General features: G+C 41.0%; 1 protein-coding gene across 1 annotated transcript in view; it reads left to right on the top strand.

The window, feature by feature from the left end:
- LOC130367428 (collagen alpha-1(VII) chain-like) overlaps positions 1-18,300 on the top strand; it is a 522,098-nt gene that overhangs the window by 183,627 nt on the left and 320,171 nt on the right. The window contains exons 38-46 of the mRNA XM_056569846.1: positions 4,749-4,808; positions 6,435-6,470; positions 7,588-7,632; positions 7,738-7,773; positions 7,980-8,024; positions 8,548-8,583; positions 10,323-10,358; positions 11,840-11,872; positions 12,542-12,613. Coding sequence (XP_056425821.1) covers positions 4,749-4,808; positions 6,435-6,470; positions 7,588-7,632; positions 7,738-7,773; positions 7,980-8,024; positions 8,548-8,583; positions 10,323-10,358; positions 11,840-11,872; positions 12,542-12,613 — 399 coding nt within the window. The remainder of the gene's footprint in view (positions 1-4,748; positions 4,809-6,434; positions 6,471-7,587; positions 7,633-7,737; positions 7,774-7,979; positions 8,025-8,547; positions 8,584-10,322; positions 10,359-11,839; positions 11,873-12,541; positions 12,614-18,300) is intronic.

Here is an 18,300-nt window from a genome sequence, read left to right as displayed (position 1 = left end):
GCTGTTAAAAATAAACATTGGGCTAAAACTCACAGAAGAATTGCATGACGACTATATTATGAACTACACTAACTGTACAGCCCCTGTAGCATAGTCAAATCAGTATTTTTTACAGCAAGTATAGCTCTGCAGTTATTCTTCAGATGTTCTTGTTGTCAAAGATACCAGAACCCTGAATGAAACCCCAACAGATGTAATAAGTACAAGTGTTAGCCCATGTTCACATGGCAGAATTTCCGGCACAGAATCCGTCATGGAGATTCTGCTGCAGCAGAGTGCCATTGAATTCAATGGGTTTCTGCTGCTCTGTGAACATGGCGGAAATTTCCATGCCAGATGTTTCCGGCACAGAAATGTCCTTTTCTGTGTCCGCATAAAGAATAAACACGTTCATTCTTTGTGCAGAGACTGCACAGAATGCATAGCCGTCTAGGAGAGTGCATTCCCGTGCGGTCCTAGTGCCGGCTCTCTCCGGAATGTCTGCATGGAGATTTTCAAGAACATAGCCTTAGTAGACTCTAACATTGTGAATAGAGTTGAGAGAATGGAAACTGGTAAAATGGTTTCTGCGCAAACTTTAGGAAATGTTTAGTTTGGCACGAAGGCAAAAATTTGCCAGTTTGTTTCGGCTAATCCTGGAAAAAGGTATTTGGTGCCATATCAGCTTAGGAGAAGGAAGAAGGATCACATGATTTCAGGATATCCCAGAATGCCTTGCAAGTAGGGGAAGGATTACCTGACCTCAGCGAAGCCAATTATACCTTGCAAACAGTACCCAGCCAATGAAGAGACAGTATAGGGGTGGGTGCCAGAGGCATCAGAAAAGTATATACATCCAGCTGCAGAGGCCATTTTGAAAAGGAGCTTAATGTAACTTACTTAAAGGAGTCCTCCGTCCCCAGACATCTTGTCCCCTATTCAATGGATAGGGGATAAGATGTCTGATTGCAGTCCCGCTGCTGGGAACCTTTGCGATCTCTCCTACAGCACCCCGCAATTAGTGTCAAATGGGCCTATTGGATGTAAAAACTGTGTCATCCTGTTATCCAAAGGGATTTTGCAAAAATACAATAAAAACATTTATTCATTAAATAAATAAGAGAATTGGCTGCTACTGCTGCTCCCTGTTGGAACAGTAGCAGTGGAGCATGAGCAGGGAGCATAGAGTGCAACCTCATTTTACTAGATTGTAAGCTCTCATGAGTAGGGTCATCACTACTCTTGTTTGAATAATTAGTTTGAAATTCTGTAATGTCTGATTATCTGCCAAAATTGTAAGTCAGTACCAAACACAGGAACCAGATTGGAAGTCTGCCAGGTCAGGGTTTATAAATACAATTAAAATGGAAAAATATGAGCTCCTCTGGGCGCTGGTTAGCAGTAGGACACGTTTCCAAGTCCAAAAGATATTTTATTGCACTAAAAACAACATGTTTCTGGTCCAGAAAGGACCCTTCCTCAGGTAAGGTGCTTACAGGTAAGAGGCAGGTGAAACACTGAAATAACCTTCCAGTGGTCTGGTAAAGGTCATATCAATTTTGGTATTCACAAACATTTCTTAAATACATAGAAACTTTAAAACATGTAGTTTTATATTAATACCAAGAGAAGATATCAGAACAAATGTAAAAATGTGTGAACTTTATAATAAAATCACATCATATATGTCTGAAAACCTTAGCATGGGTTTAGAAGGTGTGTTGTACATAGTCAGTGTGCCCACGGAGTTTTCGTTCACTACGCCGATTGCGTGAGTCCTAGTATGTTAGGACCGCGATCAGCGTGAGAACTGTGAATAAAATTATTCGGAAGTAGTGGAGGAGATTGCAGTACGCGATCTAATAATGTTCCATAGATGGATCTAGCGGTTGGGAGTTTAGAGCGCTGTCTGCGGTCTAATAATTGTGCCAGGGGAGCGCTACAAAGCTGTGGCACAGCTAGCGAGGGGCGTGTCTGTTGCTTCTCTATTGTGAGAGGATGCATCCTCTGACAGGTAATCCCCAGCTATGATGCGGCTGGGGAGGGGCAGGTACAGGTGTATCAATGATGGTGATGCGCTGAGAGCCAGGGAGATATGGGTATAGTGCGTGACTGGCGGGGGCGTGGTTCCCGGATGGTTGTAGTGTGCATAGATATACAAATGGGGCTAATGGAGTCTGTCACAACATTGGGGAGTGACCCGGCTTAATCGTAAAGGAAAAGGGGAAGACCTATACTGTAAATGAGAGATTAGGGGGGATAATGACCGACTATTAAACAGATAGTGCCACAAATATACCGTAATTGTGATGATGATACACAGGTGGCGTAGTAGTGCTGACTTTTAGACAGCAGCAAGGGTTAACTGTCGATGTTGTAACAGCATACTGGCATTATAAGCATAGTATTATAAGCTTGGCGGTACTATGGGCTATATCTATACCACAATAATGCATGTTTTGGCTATGATGATGGTGAGATTACAACAGATGGTGGTAAAGATACATGATTAGTGGTAAGGATACAGCAGAATAGCAACAGGTTTTGGCTATTAGAGGGATAGCAGCACTTTTAATAATGGTAATAGGAATAACAGCCATAATAGCAGCAATAAATAGCTGGCTGGTGTAATGCCCAATTATCAGACTAATATCGTTTCTGAAATTTCATTTAACCCAAGGGGTTGTAGCGAGATACATTTATAAATCCAGAAAACCTCCAGTTTTTTGAGAACCTCAAATCGGTTTGATTTATTTTCTGGAACAGTATATATAGGGGTGACTGTAAACGATTTTGTGATCCCCTGATGGACCTGACTGCAGGGTTTATAAATGGAATCAAAGTACGGAACCACATATATATACTCTGTCCACCAAAGGGCAGAGGCAGACTGAACTGTTACAGTTTAAATAGGCACAGCCAAAACAGACAGGGCCTAAAGAGTCTGGGCACAAAAGCGACACACTGTTGCCACTCCCAAAATGGGATTATTTTTGGGTCACTTGGAAAAGGCTTGTTAGTTACCACAGGCTAAAACATTGTCATAACTGTTACGCCGAGCGCTCTGGGTCCCTGCTCCTCCCTGGAGCGCTCGCGGCTTCCCTCTCTCTGCAGCGCCCCGGTCAGACCCGCTGACCGGAAGCGCTGCCCTGACACTGCCGGCGGGGATGCAATTCGCATAGCGGGACGCGCCCGCTTGCGAATCGCATCCCAAGTTACTCACCTGTTCCGGTCCCCGGCTGTCACGTCCTGGCGCGTGCGGCTCCGCTCCTTAGGGCGCGCGCGCCAGCTCTCTAAGATTTTAAGGGCCAGTGCACCAATGATTGGTGCCTGGCCCAATCAGTCTAATTAGCTTCCACCTGCTCCACGTCCATATAACCTCACTTCCCCTTTCCTTCCTTGCCGGATCTTGTTGCCTTGTGCCAGAGAAAGCGTTTATAGCGTTTGCCTTACCAGTGTTCCTGACCTCTTGCTATCGCCATTGACTACGAACCTTGCCGCCTGCCCCGACCTTCTGCTACGTCTGACCTTGCCTCTGTCTAGTCCTTCTGTCCCACGCCTTCTCAGCAGTCAGAGAGGTTGAGCCGTTGCCGGTGGATACGACCTGGTTGCTACCGCCGCAGCACGGCCATCCCGCTTTGCGGCGGGCTCTGGTGAATACCAGTAGCAACCTAGAACCGGTCCACCGACACGGTCCACGCCAATCCCTCGCTGATACAGAGGATCCACATCCAGCCTGCCGAATCCTAACAATAACTCTGTCATAACTCTGATATTAACTTAGCTTTCTCCTCCACGTCTAGAAGAAAGAAGGTTTCACCATCATCACAGACAGAGATTCTTTACTGTAAGGGTATGTTCACACTGAGGAATTGGAGAGGAATTTCCATGAGTAATTCTGCTCGCTTTTTCCTCTCCAATTCATTCAGCAGTGAAAACCCCATAGAGTTGTACAGAATTTCTGCCCCTCAGTTCACACTGAGGAATTTCCTCAAGCAGAATTCTGACGAGGAAGTATGTTCTGCTTGAAGAAAGAACATGTTCTTTCTTTCAGACAGAATCAGCATTGTTTACCCATAGAGATCAATGTTATTTTTTTTTTCAGTCAGAAGCATTTCCACGCGGAATTCGCGTGAAATTTCTGCATGAAAAGAAAAAAAAGAGGAGTACTTGAAAGAGGAGTATTGATCTGCATGAAACCTGCATTTCCGCGCGATTTTCGCGTGAAATCGCTGCTAATTCTGAGCGGGAAAAAAAATGTATTTTGGGGTGGAAATCTTCAGCGTGATTTCCACCCCAATTCCTCAGTGTTAACATACCCTAAGAGGAGTAAAACTATCAAACTCTCTGTCGCATGATGTTGTGATATCTGACTCACTGAAGAAGTTCATGGAGGGGGGCCTGGATGTTTTTCTGGAAAAATATAATATTAATTTCAACCTTACAAACTATGTCACTATGTTTTCATAGACAGTGTTATACACTATTTCTAGGGTTTGTTGAGGTTCAGGTTTGCCTAAAAGTAGTTTGATCCGAGACAAACTTTTTGCCAAAATTTGGTGAACCTGCCAAATCAAACTTGTAAAAAGGTTTTTTTTTATCTCTCCTTGTGAGACTTTGAGAAGCTATATCCTAAGGTAGATAAGATAAGGAGGTTATCTATATTACCCTACTAAGCATGTCGCTAATACTGTAACTATGATGTAAAATACATGGGGGGGGGGGTTGTTACAGTTTTAAAATGTTATAATGTAATTTTTTTTTAACAGGGAGAAGCAGGAATTGGTTTTCCTGGAATACCTGGCTTAAAAGGAAATTCAGGAGAAAAGGTAGTTTTTTATTTTAATTAGTGATTTACCTGGCCACAGAAAGAGTTACATTGATTTTTTTTTCTGATATACAATAAACTAGCCAACATATCATTGTAGTTATCTGAAACTATGTATCTGTATCAGATCAGTTTTACAATTTTAAGGGATGTTCACACAGTGTAAAATTCACAGGTTTATTTTATGCTACACATGCATTTTCATCCGGAATCGGCAAAAATGTGGCCACACATTTTTCCAATTATGTATGAAAATACACATGTAAAATAATATATGCCTTAAAATGTAATGCTGTGTGAACATACTGTAACAGTTTGGCTACAGAGGGCATATATCCTGTAAATTTTCTGCATTGGTCTTGCATGCATAGAACCTGCAGTGTTTTCAGTAACAGCAATGTGGATGTGTTTTCTTAATTTACGTAAAAAAATGCTGTATATTTTTCACCGCTGAAAACTTGTGTCAGTTTGCTAATTTTTGGATATTCACTAAAAATGCAATTTATGGCTGATGACTTAATGGCCAGGGGCAAATCATTCCATTATAATGTAAACAGCACATCCCCAAGCAGACTCATGGACTGGACAGTAGGGTCCATTGGATTGTGCCATGGTGTCCATTACTATGAATATCTGTATGCTATGTTGAGCTTTGGGAAGGCTAGTGCCTTTTTATGGCAACAGTCTAGCCCCATGTGCCAGGGTCACGGGAGCAATGACAGCCAGACTCCCACACCAACTGCCAGGACCGGAGAAACCTCTGATCCTGGCAGTTAAACACCTCTTACACTATGGTCATAATATGAAGTAATCTATGGGGTCCTGTGACCCCCATCTACAGCTCAGGGCAATGAGTGCTAGTGCCTGGTAGTGCATCACTTGAAGCCTCTTCGCCTGTCAATCACGTCTGCAGAGTGCCATTACAGGCCAGGGGCCATGACTAGTTGCCCCTTTCTCCCAGCTCTGATGACTACTTAGGGTTCGTTAGCATACCCTGCACAACTGGATTAAAAGGATTTTTATTTCAGTAGTTATCGTGTGCAGTTCATGGTCACAAACATTGTAGGAACCTTTATTATGATGCCTGCACTTAGTTTTATGCCCTCAATACTGATGCTAGGTTCCCTTTAAAACAAAAGATAAAATTTTTCTCTTGCTCTTGAATTACTACTTCTGAGAGATGACACATCAGAAAGCATTAGCACACTTTGAGGGAAATGTATCATGCATTTACTTCTGTTATTGGGTATAAAAAATATATAACATTTTTGATCAAACTCTGTTTTGCGCAAAAATGTGTGAATTTCTACTAATTTATGTCAGGCTCGCCACGGGGGTTAGAACAGAGTGTAAATTGGTGGGGCCTTACAGAAAATGTACATAGCCTCCTCTCCATGCTTACTAAAATTTATGCCTGAAAGTTGGTATTTTATCAGTCTTCACTTTGTTTGTGTTATAAAATGGTGAGCAATATTCTATCTGTTCAGAGGGGTCAGACGCTGCACACCTCATGTTGGGAATGTTGCATAGTACATAAACTAATTTGGCCACAGTTTGAATTTTGTACACTTTTAGAATTATATTGAAAAAATGTATTATATGGTAATCTAATTTTTTTTCCCATCAGGGATCTATTGGTCTTGCAGGACCTCCTGGATCTAAGGTATGCTTATATACTTAAACATAGGTTATAGCCATTATTATGAGGCAGTGTGCTATTTATCAAAATTGTTATGCCTTTTAAACATAAAGCCACACCAAATAACAAACACAGTGAGACAGATTTACTAATACTGTCTAACAGATACACAATGTAAACATGAAGAACTAGACTAAAAATGTGCCAGTTCTATCAAATTGGCTCAGGCAGTTTGATTAATCTGGCTATTCTATGTTTAGATTAAAGGGGTTATCCAGGAAAAATCTTTTTTTTATATATATCAACTGGCTCCAGAAAGTTAAACAGATGTGTAAGTTACTTCTATTAAAAAATCTTAATCCTTTCAGTACTTATGAGCTTCTGAAGTTAAGGTTGTTCTTTTCTAAGTTCTCTCTGATGACACATGTCTCGGGAACCACCCAGTTTAGAAGAGGTTTGCTATGGGGATTTGCTTCTAAACTGGGCAGTTTAGAAGCAAATCGCCATAGCAAACCTCTTTTAAACTGGGCGGTTCCCGAGACACGTGTCATCAGAGAGAACTTAGAAAGAAATGAACAACCTTAACTTCAGAAGCTCGTAAGTACTGAAAGGATTAAGATTTTTTAAAAGAAGTAATTTACAAATCTGTTTAACTTTCTGGAGCCAGTTGATATATATATATATATATATATATATATATATATATAAAAGTTTTTTCCTGGATAACCCCTTTAAGTATTAGAGGCCTTGCCTCATGCCATAATTGTATGCCAAAAGATTGGCACACTTAAGATATCCCCCTTAGGATAAAGTCATGCCCACTCCCCAATAAGCCACGGCCTTGTCAGGCTAGGTAATTTTTTTTCTTTTTGCCACACTGTGTATAATAAATGTGTTGCAATTACCACAAGAGACACACATGTAAACATACAAATATATGAAAGATATATATATATATATATATATATATATATATATATATATTTATTTTTTGCGATTAATCTACACTTATTGGATGATCTTTGCATAGTAATTCACTGCTTTGTTATTCAGTGACTTACTACAGGATACATTTTTATCTGCAGTAAAAGAGGATTTATTAATTACAATAAATATATTGATTATTTTCATTTTAATTTAGGGTGAGCAAGGTTTACAAGGAATTGATGGAGTAGCTGGCTTAAGGGTAAGAGAAATGTCAAAATGTTATTTAAGGAGACATAGCTAAATAGTCTCGCACAAGGAAAAGGAGATGCTACATAGTGGCATTCATTATTTTTATTTTCTTTAGGGAAAGAAAGGTCTTGATGGAGAGAAAGGTGACAAAGTAAGTACAGTACATCCAAATGAGTAGCCGGATCCTTTACTCATAATGTGTATGCTATAAGAACACACAAACATGTATACAGTGTATATATATATATATATATATATATATATATATATATACATATATTCATACATATTTAAGTGATAATCAGCAATGGTAAGTCCTTAGTTGTAATTATGAGGTAATGAGAAATTTACTTGCAGGGAGAACGTGGGGATATTGGACCCATTGGACCTTCTGGAAGAGCTGTAAGTGAATTTAAAGTGGAAAAGCTGCAAAGTAATAATTCAGCATCAAATCTATAAGCATTTATTATAGCAAAATGATATACTTAATAATAATGTTTTAGATATTTTGGAATTTAAGTGTGGGTGAAACACTTTTTTATTAAGAAGAAACTGATACTGACGTCTAAATAGTTCTTCATTGCATTTCTTATTGAAAAGTAGGCTAACACATATGTGCAGGTTGTGCTCCGATGGACTCCATGTACTATATAAGGACATATTCTTCTGTAGCAGCAATGTTTTACATGCAACATGCATGTATTGTGCTATGTCATATATGCAACATTTGCTAAAACATGGTCATTTTTTTCAGGCTAATACTTATGACATTAAAAGTGTAGGGCATAGTAGCGGCCACATGGACATCTACGGAAGCACTCTTATATTATATAAGGCAGTATGCATGAGTCCTTAGGATTACCTGACAAAATCACCAAGTTTTAATTATACATGTGTGAATATCTAAAAGTTATTTATTTAACAGGGGCTTCCGGGGCCTGTAGGACTAAAAGGAGACCAGGTAATAATAATTATTTTTATTTTATAGAAAATAGGTGGATGTGTGATCAAACGGGTAACTTTATTAAGTGTCCAGAGGCACAGCAACAAAGCACTTAGCAGTAGCTATACACAACGGTTTTCTGATGTCATAAGGTATGCTTATTGATTGGTATCACATGGTAATGGGAATCCAACCCTTTAAAACTTGTTGCGGAGAGCAAGGAATGGATAACCCCTATATGCAGTGTTGTTTTAGCAGCTGCTGGCTCCCCCCCTCTCTCCTTAGAAGTCACCACCTCTGAAGTCACCACCTCTGACTGCCCCCTACAGCCTACAACACCATCTCACTGTCATACCCACATGTACATATATATCTTTATTGCGGCATTTAAGGAAGAATGAGGGGTGCTTTGTGCTAAACCATGCCACAGGCAGAAGAGCAAACAGGGAATGAGTGCAGCAGGTGCTGCAGATTAACTGACTTTAAAGTAACAGTCTGCTGTGTACTGAAATGTTCTGCAATAGCTCTTGGCCGGGAACTGGCAGGAGTGCTTATGGAGGGGAGAAGCAGGGTGGGAGGGCTGTGATGAAGAGTAGAGGGAAAGCAATGCATTATAGGAACTGTAGTATAAAGTATCTACACAGCAGAGAAAATATCGGAGCACTCACCAGGTCTGGAAGAGTATGATTCAAGCTTCTATATTCATAGAAACTTGGATACATTGCGGGAGGCAGTAGATGGAACTGAGTAGGGGAGTCAGGACAATCTGGACACGGACCGTATCATGCCTCCTGGCGCTTCGTCAGGCTCCTTTGATGTCATCACAGCCCCTGCTGTAGGGGCTGGCATACACAGCGCAGTCTGTACAGGAGTATAGAGTCCCTCAGAGGGGAATTGTGTCGGGGTTTGATTTTTTCTTTGTGCCGACATTTGTAGTATAAAGTAACTGCTCAACCAAAAAGTAGTGATTGGACATGGTAACGGAGAAGATTACATACCCACAAAATAGATTTTAGGTGATTTCAGAACTTTTTCTACTTTTTCTGTAGCATTTTTATTTTTCCTATCTGATGTTGGAATGCCCCTTAAATCAATCAATCCTATTAAATACAGGAGGTTTGTCCAACCTTTATCCAACCTTTAAGATATAGCCAGTTTTAGAACCCTCTAGTATACTTCATGATTGATACCCTGAGACGTTTGAATGAATGCTAACATGCAGATGTTACAAAATATAACCTGACACTTAGGGGGAGATTTATCAAAACCTGTCCAGAGGATAAGTTGCTGAGTTGCCCATAGCAACCAATCAGATCTCTTCTTTCATTTTTGAATAGGCCTCTGAAAAATGAAAGAAGCGATCTGATTGGTTGCTATGGGCAACTCACCCACTTTTCCTCTTGACAGGTTTTGATAAATCTCCCCCATATGTGCTTTAACGTATGAAAAACAATGCTTGTAATGCCTTAAGTGTGAAATAAAATCTGTATCTTTTGTAAATATATGATTTGTATTGGTTGACCAAAGTTTAAGGGGGAGATTTATCAAAACCTGTCCAGAGGAAATGTTGCTGAGTTGCCCATAGCAACCAATCAGATAACTTCTTTCCTTTTTAGCAATGCAAAATGAAAGAAGCGAGCTGATTGGTTACTATGGGCAACTGGGCAACTTTTCCTCTGGACAGGTTTTGATAAATCTCCCCCTTATATTTCATCAGAAATCAGAAGCAGAATGTCATTCATTGTTTTTTTTTGCAGGGCACCCAAGGTTTTCCAGGCGCTCCAGCAATGGGGGTAACCAACAGTACTGCATACTTTTTGTCAGATCATCATAGTTTTTTTTTTTTACAGTACACTATATTTAATTTTTGCTTTACAGTTTATCACAAAAACATTTATTAAATATTTAATAATACAGTTCTGAAATATTTTTTACAATGATTTTTGCAGAACAGCTCAGCTGGCTAAATTTTAACACATTAACCTAGTCTATGCAATTACATACAGAATGTCTAAATTGAGATGCTGTTAGGTTTTTGATAGAATATGTAGAATGGAAACATTCCACATTTACCACATACAGAGAATGTACCAGATAAATACTAATTTCTACACATGGCATATGGTAATGCTATACAAAGAGTAATTAAATTAACACTTACTAAAAATTTAATTGTTTTCTAAAAAATTGACTTGAATTAAATTGAAGGGAACCTGTTATCAAGTTGTACCTCCCCTAAAATAGTTTCAGCATCCCTTAGATCAGAGCTTTTTAAACTTTTTATGTTGGTGACAATCTTTTTAGACATGCATAGTTTTGTGACACACTCCTTGCTGTTTAACCAATTGCATGTATCACACTGCGCATACTATGACGCATAATGTGATACCAGAATCCAGTATCAGTATTACAAATGTGGCTGCTTCTCTGATTCCCCCCGCCATTTCATCACCCCTTTCATCACCTCCTGTGCGACTTCATTACCCCTTTGTCATCTGCTGTGCTACTTCATTTCCCCCTTAATCATCCCCTGTGCCAGGTCAATACCCCCTTTATCACTCCCTGCACCATTTCATCACCAGCCTTGATCACCCACTATACACTTCATTTTCCCTCTTGATCCCCCACTGTGTCAATTCATCCCCCCCTTAATCCTCCCCCCCCCCCCGTGTCACTTTATTCTCCCTCTCGTGCCACTTGATTCCAGCCCTTGATCCCCCAATGTACCATTTCACACACATGGCTCCATCAGGCTTAGGTGCAGACTCGGCTGATAAGTGACGTCCTCCTGAGTGTTACAATTGAGTGAAGTCTCTGTTCTGGTTATGACTTCAACTTGCGCACTGATTGTTCTCTGGTTTTGGTTCTGCTCCTGTGCCTGTTGGAATTTGACCTGGTCTGTCTGACTAGCCTCTTTTCCCTATGCTAGGCCCTGTGCACTTAGCTAGGAAGGGACCGTCGCCCTGCTGGGAGCTGTTGTGTGGGTGGAGTTCAGGGCTGCACTGTTTATTTCCTCCTAAGTTACACAATCAGACATAGATTTATAAAGGACATTACATAACCTAGAATGTGGTAGGACCACGTTGAGGGGGAATTGAATGGTTAAACTTGATGACAGGTCCCTGCTTCTTTTATAGCTCACAGATCAATAGTTTAATGTAATGTTAAAATATGGGGGCAGGTACTTAAAACTGTTGATTTATAGACATCTGAAACCAATACAAACATTAAGCACCTACATTTTTTCCACATATGTAAATGTTGTATTCTGCAGGTAGTTGGACCAACCGGTAAGAAAGGCTCGAGGGTACGTATAAATAAATTAATGAATAACTTACTCATTTACTATATGTTTAATAGTAGTTAAATAAAGGCTAACATATAGATATATAGGGGGAGATTTATCAAAAGCTGTGCAAAGGAAAAGTTGCCCAGTTGCTCATAGCAACCGATCAGCTCGCTTCCTTTATTTTTAACAAGGCCTCGGCAAAAAGAAAGAAACAATCTGATTGGTTACTATGGGCAACTGGGCAACTTTTCCTTTGCACGGGTTTGTGGTATGGAAGCAATAGTATTTTTTATGGGATTATAAGTATAAGGCTAAGTTTACTAAACAGGTGTGATGTAGATTCAGCATAAATGCTGGAAAAGCCTAAATATGGTTAGGCCTGACAGAGATGATAAGGATGACCTTGATCAGTATCCATATCCGATCAGTATACTGCAAACAAACATATGCAATGAGCCTAGTAGACTACACTGTTTCATACAATTGTATGCAGTAAAAAAAAACTAAAAACAATATGTTGAATGTAAAAATGTACTACATGGAACCCTATAAGTAATGGATTCCACTATATGGCATCCATTGAAGGCATCCATTTAACATGTACATCACGATAAATGTATTAAATGAAAACCATAAACTTGCTGTAAACATAGGATTGCAATTAATATGCATTACTTTGTTTATTAGGGTGATACTGGCCCCACTGGCCCCACTGGCCCTAAGGGAATCAAAGGAGATCAAGGAGACAAAGGAGTGAAGGTACAAACCTTATGACACTGAAAGTTCATACTTTAAATTAATGAAAAATGAAAAATAAGGCCCTGGGAATCAAAAAGACTTAATGAATCAAGTTTGATCATTCAACTTCTACACTAAAGTCCTTTGTCCTTAAGTGCCAGTGTACCAGCTCTGTTGTCTTTTGTACAGAAAAAAATCACTTTGTAAGCGGAAGTCATGGAAATGTTTTATGGAAAAACATATTTCTATCAATAAGTAAGCATTAATATAAACCTCTACAAGCAGTTTGTTTTTCAATCATATTGCTGCTGCTGAAAGTGAAGCAAAATAGTCACTTTCACTTTGACAAACTACAAGGGATACTGACCTTGACAGCTAGAAGAAATAATAAATCACCATGAAGAGAGTCACCAATAGGGCAAACATACACAGAGAATAAAACTTAGTTCATAAAAGTTATAGTTGATGTTTGGTCTGAATGCCGGAGTGAGCTGATGCATCCCGTAAGAGCTCCCGCTACCCCTGCCTGTTTAACCCTTATCTATTTACCCTGCACGGCCGATCTTCCTCGGGCCAGCATCTACAGGGCGGTGGGAAACTCTGGTGCATTCTCTGGTACAGTCTCAGTGGCTGTGGAAGGTGCGGAGAGCGTCCGGCTGCCGCGGCCTACTGAGTCCTGGTCCCAGTCGGAGCAGTGCTGTGGAGCTCCGGTGCGGCGGCTGATCTGGTGGGGCGCTGTCCTGCCTGTCCCGGGCTGCTTCGGTGAGCGGGGTGGTACGGTCCCTCCTGGCCTTACTGGTTCTTGGGTCTTCGGCCATTCCCTGGCTGGTGTCTCCTAATGCCTGGGGTCGGAGTGGCTGCAGTCCCCTTCTGCTTCTAATAGAGTCTGCCTGTGGACCCTCTCTATTGTCATCACCCTCAGGTTGCCTGCTGCTGCCCTGCCTACACCCAACAGTGCTTTACTGGACTTCTCCTTTGCATGCTTGGAGAGCTCTGTCTGGACTGTCAGCTGCCTTGCCATCTGTGAGTACCTTGAGGGAGACCTCTGTGATTGCCAGGACTTGTGGTTCCTTGCCCATCTGCTGAGGACTACTATATACCTCTAGGGGAGACAAGTGTTCTTGGGACTGTTATACTAGTGCCTTTTTACCTGTTCTCTGTGTGCCCTGCTAGCCATGGGTGCCCCCCCCCCCCCGTGGTAGCCATAGAAATAAGAAATCTAAACTGAATGCTGAGGCCCCTCGGCCACCCTCTGATGAGGATGCTTCCTCTGATGATGGGTCCTCCTGTTCCTGTGGCCCTTCTCAAAGGGATCCTGGTGCTCAGACACCACTTGCTACTACAGTATCTGTGCATGCGGAGAAAGCGCTGAGCCAATTCTCTAGACCACCGGATAGGCCTAGGGGTGACTCTCCTGATCCACCTCTGTAATTATTTGAGGGCTCTCTGACTACTCCACAGCTATTGTCCCCTGAAAGACCTGTCTATGATGCTGCTGCTCTGTACCAACGGTTCTCCAAACTTTTGACTGCCTTTACATCCTGTCAATCAATAATGGTGACTAAAGTAGATGAACTGCGGCAGGAATTTGTTATTCTGCGACATGAGACCCAGAAGATACGTGAGCGCACTGAGGAGGTGGAGCGCAGGGTCTCTACAGTGGAGGATATTCTCCATCTTTTGCCAGACAAAGTTGATTCACTACAGCGCCAAATGACAGGAGTTCTGGGCCACATGGATGATATGGAGAACCGCCTGCAGTGCAAAAACATCCGTCTGGTGGGCCTTCTTGTAAAGTTGAATGGGAATGATCCTGTGCTGTTCCTGGAAACGTGGCTGAAAGATATTCTTCCGGTGAACACCTTTTCTCCTTATTTCTCAGTTGAACGGGCCCATAGAGTCCCAGCTAGACCTCTTCCTCCTGGGGGTCCCCCACATCCATTTGTGGCCAAACTCCTACACTTCAAGAACAGAGATGCTGTTCTACGTGCTGTACGAATTAAGGTAGAGGTCATTTGTCAAGGGAGCAGAGTGTCCTTTTACCCTGACTTTTCTGTGGAGCTACGCAAGCAGCGGGTGCAGTTCACTGAGGTCCGGTCGAAGCTACATGTCAAGGGCTACCGCTATGTAATGCTTTATCCTGCTCGCCTGAGAGTGGTGGAGAGAACATCTATTAAGTTCTTCACCTCTCCTACTGAGGCTCTTCACTTGCGCAACGTCCCTCTTCAGACCCGGGCCGGCCACCAGTGCAGCTGAAAACGGGGGGTCGGCAGTGCCGCAGAGGTAATGGGGTGCTAATGGACGGGAGCGAGCGCAGCTGAAGACGGGGGGGGGGTCACCCCGCTCAATACGCCACTGGTAGAGTGGACGCAGCTGGGTGCAGCAGAAGAATTTAGTTTATTTTAAATTGGGGGGCACGGCCTGATCTAGGGGGAGCCATGGCCCCCTCTGCCCCCCAGCGACGCCACTGGGTCTGTGGACCTTCTGAGGTGGTTGTTTTATGTTTCACCTTGTTGGTGATATTTGTTAATTAAACATCAAAACTACATAAATACTTTTAAAAAATTATAAAAGTAATGCTAAAATACTAAAATTGGTACCCAATAGAGAATGCACTTTAATCCATCTTGGCCTTCTGGCAAATGCTGATCCACAGTAGGGACAGGATGTAGACATAATAAAATGTAGGGTAAGTGCCCACCCTATTTCTAAGCCTTACTTTCCCCCACTCTTCTTAACCCCTTAAGGACCGGGGGGGTTTCCGTTTTTGCATTTTCGTTTTTTGCTCCTTGCCTTTAAAAAATCATAACTCTTTCAATTTTGAACCTAAAAATCCATATTATGGCTTATTTTTTGCGCCACCAATTCTAATTTGTAATGACATCAGTCATTGTGCCCAAAAATCTACGGTGAAACGGAAAAAAAATCATTGTGAGACAAAATTTAAAAAAGAACGCCATTTTGTAACTTTTGGGGGCTTCCGTTTCTACGTAGTACATTTTTTGGTAAAAATGACACCTGATTTTTATTCTGTAGGTCCATACGGTTAAAATGATACCCTACTTGTATAGGTTTGATTTTGTCGTACTTCAGGAAAAAATCATAACTTCATGCAGGAAAATTAATACGTTTAAAATTGTCATTTCTGACCCCTATAACTTTTTTATTTTTCCATGTATGGGGCGGTATGAGGGCTCATTTTTTGCGCCGTGATCTGAAGTTTTTAATGGTACCATCGTTGCATTGATAGGACTTATTGATCATCTTTTTATTCATTTTTTCATGATTTAAAAAGTGACCAAAAATGCACTATTTTGGACTTTGGAATTTTTTTGCGCGCACGCCATTGACCGTGTGGTTTAATTAACGATATATTTTTATAATTCGGACATTTCCATATATTCGGACATACCATATATGTTTATTTTTATTTTTATTTACACTGTGTTTTTTTTTGTTATGGGAAAAGGGGGGTGATTCAAACTTTTAATAGGGAAGGTGTTAAATGATGTTTATTCACTTTTTTTTTGACTTTTTTCTTGCAGTGTTATAGCCCCCATAGGGACCTATAACACTGCACACACTGATCTTTATCATTGATCACTGGTTTCTCATAGGAAACCAGTGATCAATGATTCTGCCGCTTGACTGCTGATGCCTGGATCTCAGGCACTGAGCAGTCATTCGGCGATCGGACAGCGAGGAGGCAGGTAGGGGCCCTCCCGCTGTCCTGTAAGCTGTTCGGGATGCCGCGATTTCGCCGCGGCTATCCCGAACAGCCCACTGAGCTAACCGGCATGGTTTCAGTTTCACTTTAGACACGGCGTTCAACTTTGAACGCCATGTCTAAAGGGTTAATAGCGCACGGCACAGCGATCAATGCCGCGCGCTATTAGCCACGGGTCCCGGCCGTTGTTAGAGGCCGGGCCCGATCCGCTATGACGCGGGGCTACGCCGTGGCCCCGCGTTATAGATCGGGAGTGGACACATGACGTTCCAGTACGTCATGTGTCCTTAAGGGGTTAAAGGGGTACTCTGGCTCTGGTGGAAAACAATTTTATTTATTTTTTTAAATCATCTGGTGCCAGAAAGTTAAACAGATTTGTAAATGAATTCTATTTAAAAATCTTAATCCCTCCAGTATTTATCAGCTGCTGTATGCTCAACAGGAAGTTTTATTTCTTTCTGGAATTCTTTTCGGTCTGACCACAGTATTCTCTTCTTACTCCTCTGTCCATGTCAGGAACTGTCCAGAGTACAGCATATCCTCATAGCAAACCTCTCCTGCTCTGATCAGTTCCTGATACGGATAGAGGTGTCAGCAGAGAGCACTGTGGTCAGACTGGGAAGAACTCCATAAAGAAATAAAACTTCCTGTGGAGCATAGAGCAGCTGATAAGTATTGGAAGGATTAAGATTTTTAAATAGCAGTAATTTACAAATCTGTTTAACTATGTGGCACCAGTTGATTTAAAAAAAATTTTTTCCAACTAGACTGTTTCCTTTCCCCCTTTCTCTGTATGTCTCAGTAGGCCCAGACGGATTGCAGTGCATTCTCTGTTGGATAGCAATTTTAGTATTTTATGAAAATGAGTATAGTTTAAGTTATATTGTCTGTATAATTTTGTCCTATTGGTGACCCTTTTTAGGGGATATATTATAACTCCTAAGTGTGCATAATTCTGCTACTATAGTTTTGTGTGTGTTTTACTGTGTGCGTTTTTGTGTAATTGTATATTTGTATTTTTTTATATACACAAGATGGGACTTTTTGATGCATGTCCCATCTTGCTTTAGGCCTCAGGTCAAACAAGTTATAATAAAAATATTGGGGGAGGATTTACATAGTCTGATTTATCATATGCAGATCCCAACTAAACTCCCCGCTGACATATGTTACAGAATATATATATATATATATATATATATATATATATATATATATATAATTTTTTTAACATAATTTTTATTGAAAATATTTTGCAACATTATACAAAGGGATGGAGCAAAAACTAAGTCCTGTGATTAGATGTTGAAAAGGAATACATTTAAAATGATGGGCAACATAATTGTATACAGTCAAGATAGGTAAAATTTATTTTAAAGAAGTGCATCAAATTGTAATTTAGTTTATAGGTCTATATGGTAATTTAACTGTATTATATTTACTATTTAAATAAACCTTCCATTTAGCGAGAAAACCTACTTCTCTGTTAAGAGTGGAAGAAATGTTATGTTTGTGCCAGCAATTGCTGTTAATTCCCTGAATGATAGAATTTTGGGACTAAGCTTGTGTTCCATTTTTTAAAAGTGGTTTGGCGAGCTACTATGAGGGCGTGTTGGAATGTAGTGCTATGGTATAGGGAGTGGACATCGGTATCAATATTTAGTAATGCTAACCGAGCATAGAGAATTACTGGGAAGCCACATCAAGAATTCACACACTCAAGTTTTTTCGGGCATTACCACCAAATATGTACTAAAGTTCCCGATTCCCTACATCTCCTGCATTTATTGCTAGAGTCTGTGAAGCGGGCAAGAGTTAGGGGTGTGTAATACCACCTAAAAATGTTTCTAGGTGGGTGATGCAGCATGATAAAGGTGGTACTGTGGAGTGGGCTATTCACCATTGATGGTTTGTAAAGTGCGTGTTTAAATCAGCCCCCAATTGTCAATGATACGTTTCTGAAGAAGAGGAGTGAGAGGAT

Source organism: Hyla sarda, chromosome 4 (genome assembly GCF_029499605.1).
Source record: "Hyla sarda isolate aHylSar1 chromosome 4, aHylSar1.hap1, whole genome shotgun sequence".
Lineage (NCBI taxonomy): Eukaryota > Metazoa > Chordata > Amphibia > Anura > Hylidae > Hyla > Hyla sarda.
The sequence above is the reverse complement of the archived record's forward strand: the minus strand, read 5'-3'. Positions and strand labels throughout refer to the sequence as shown.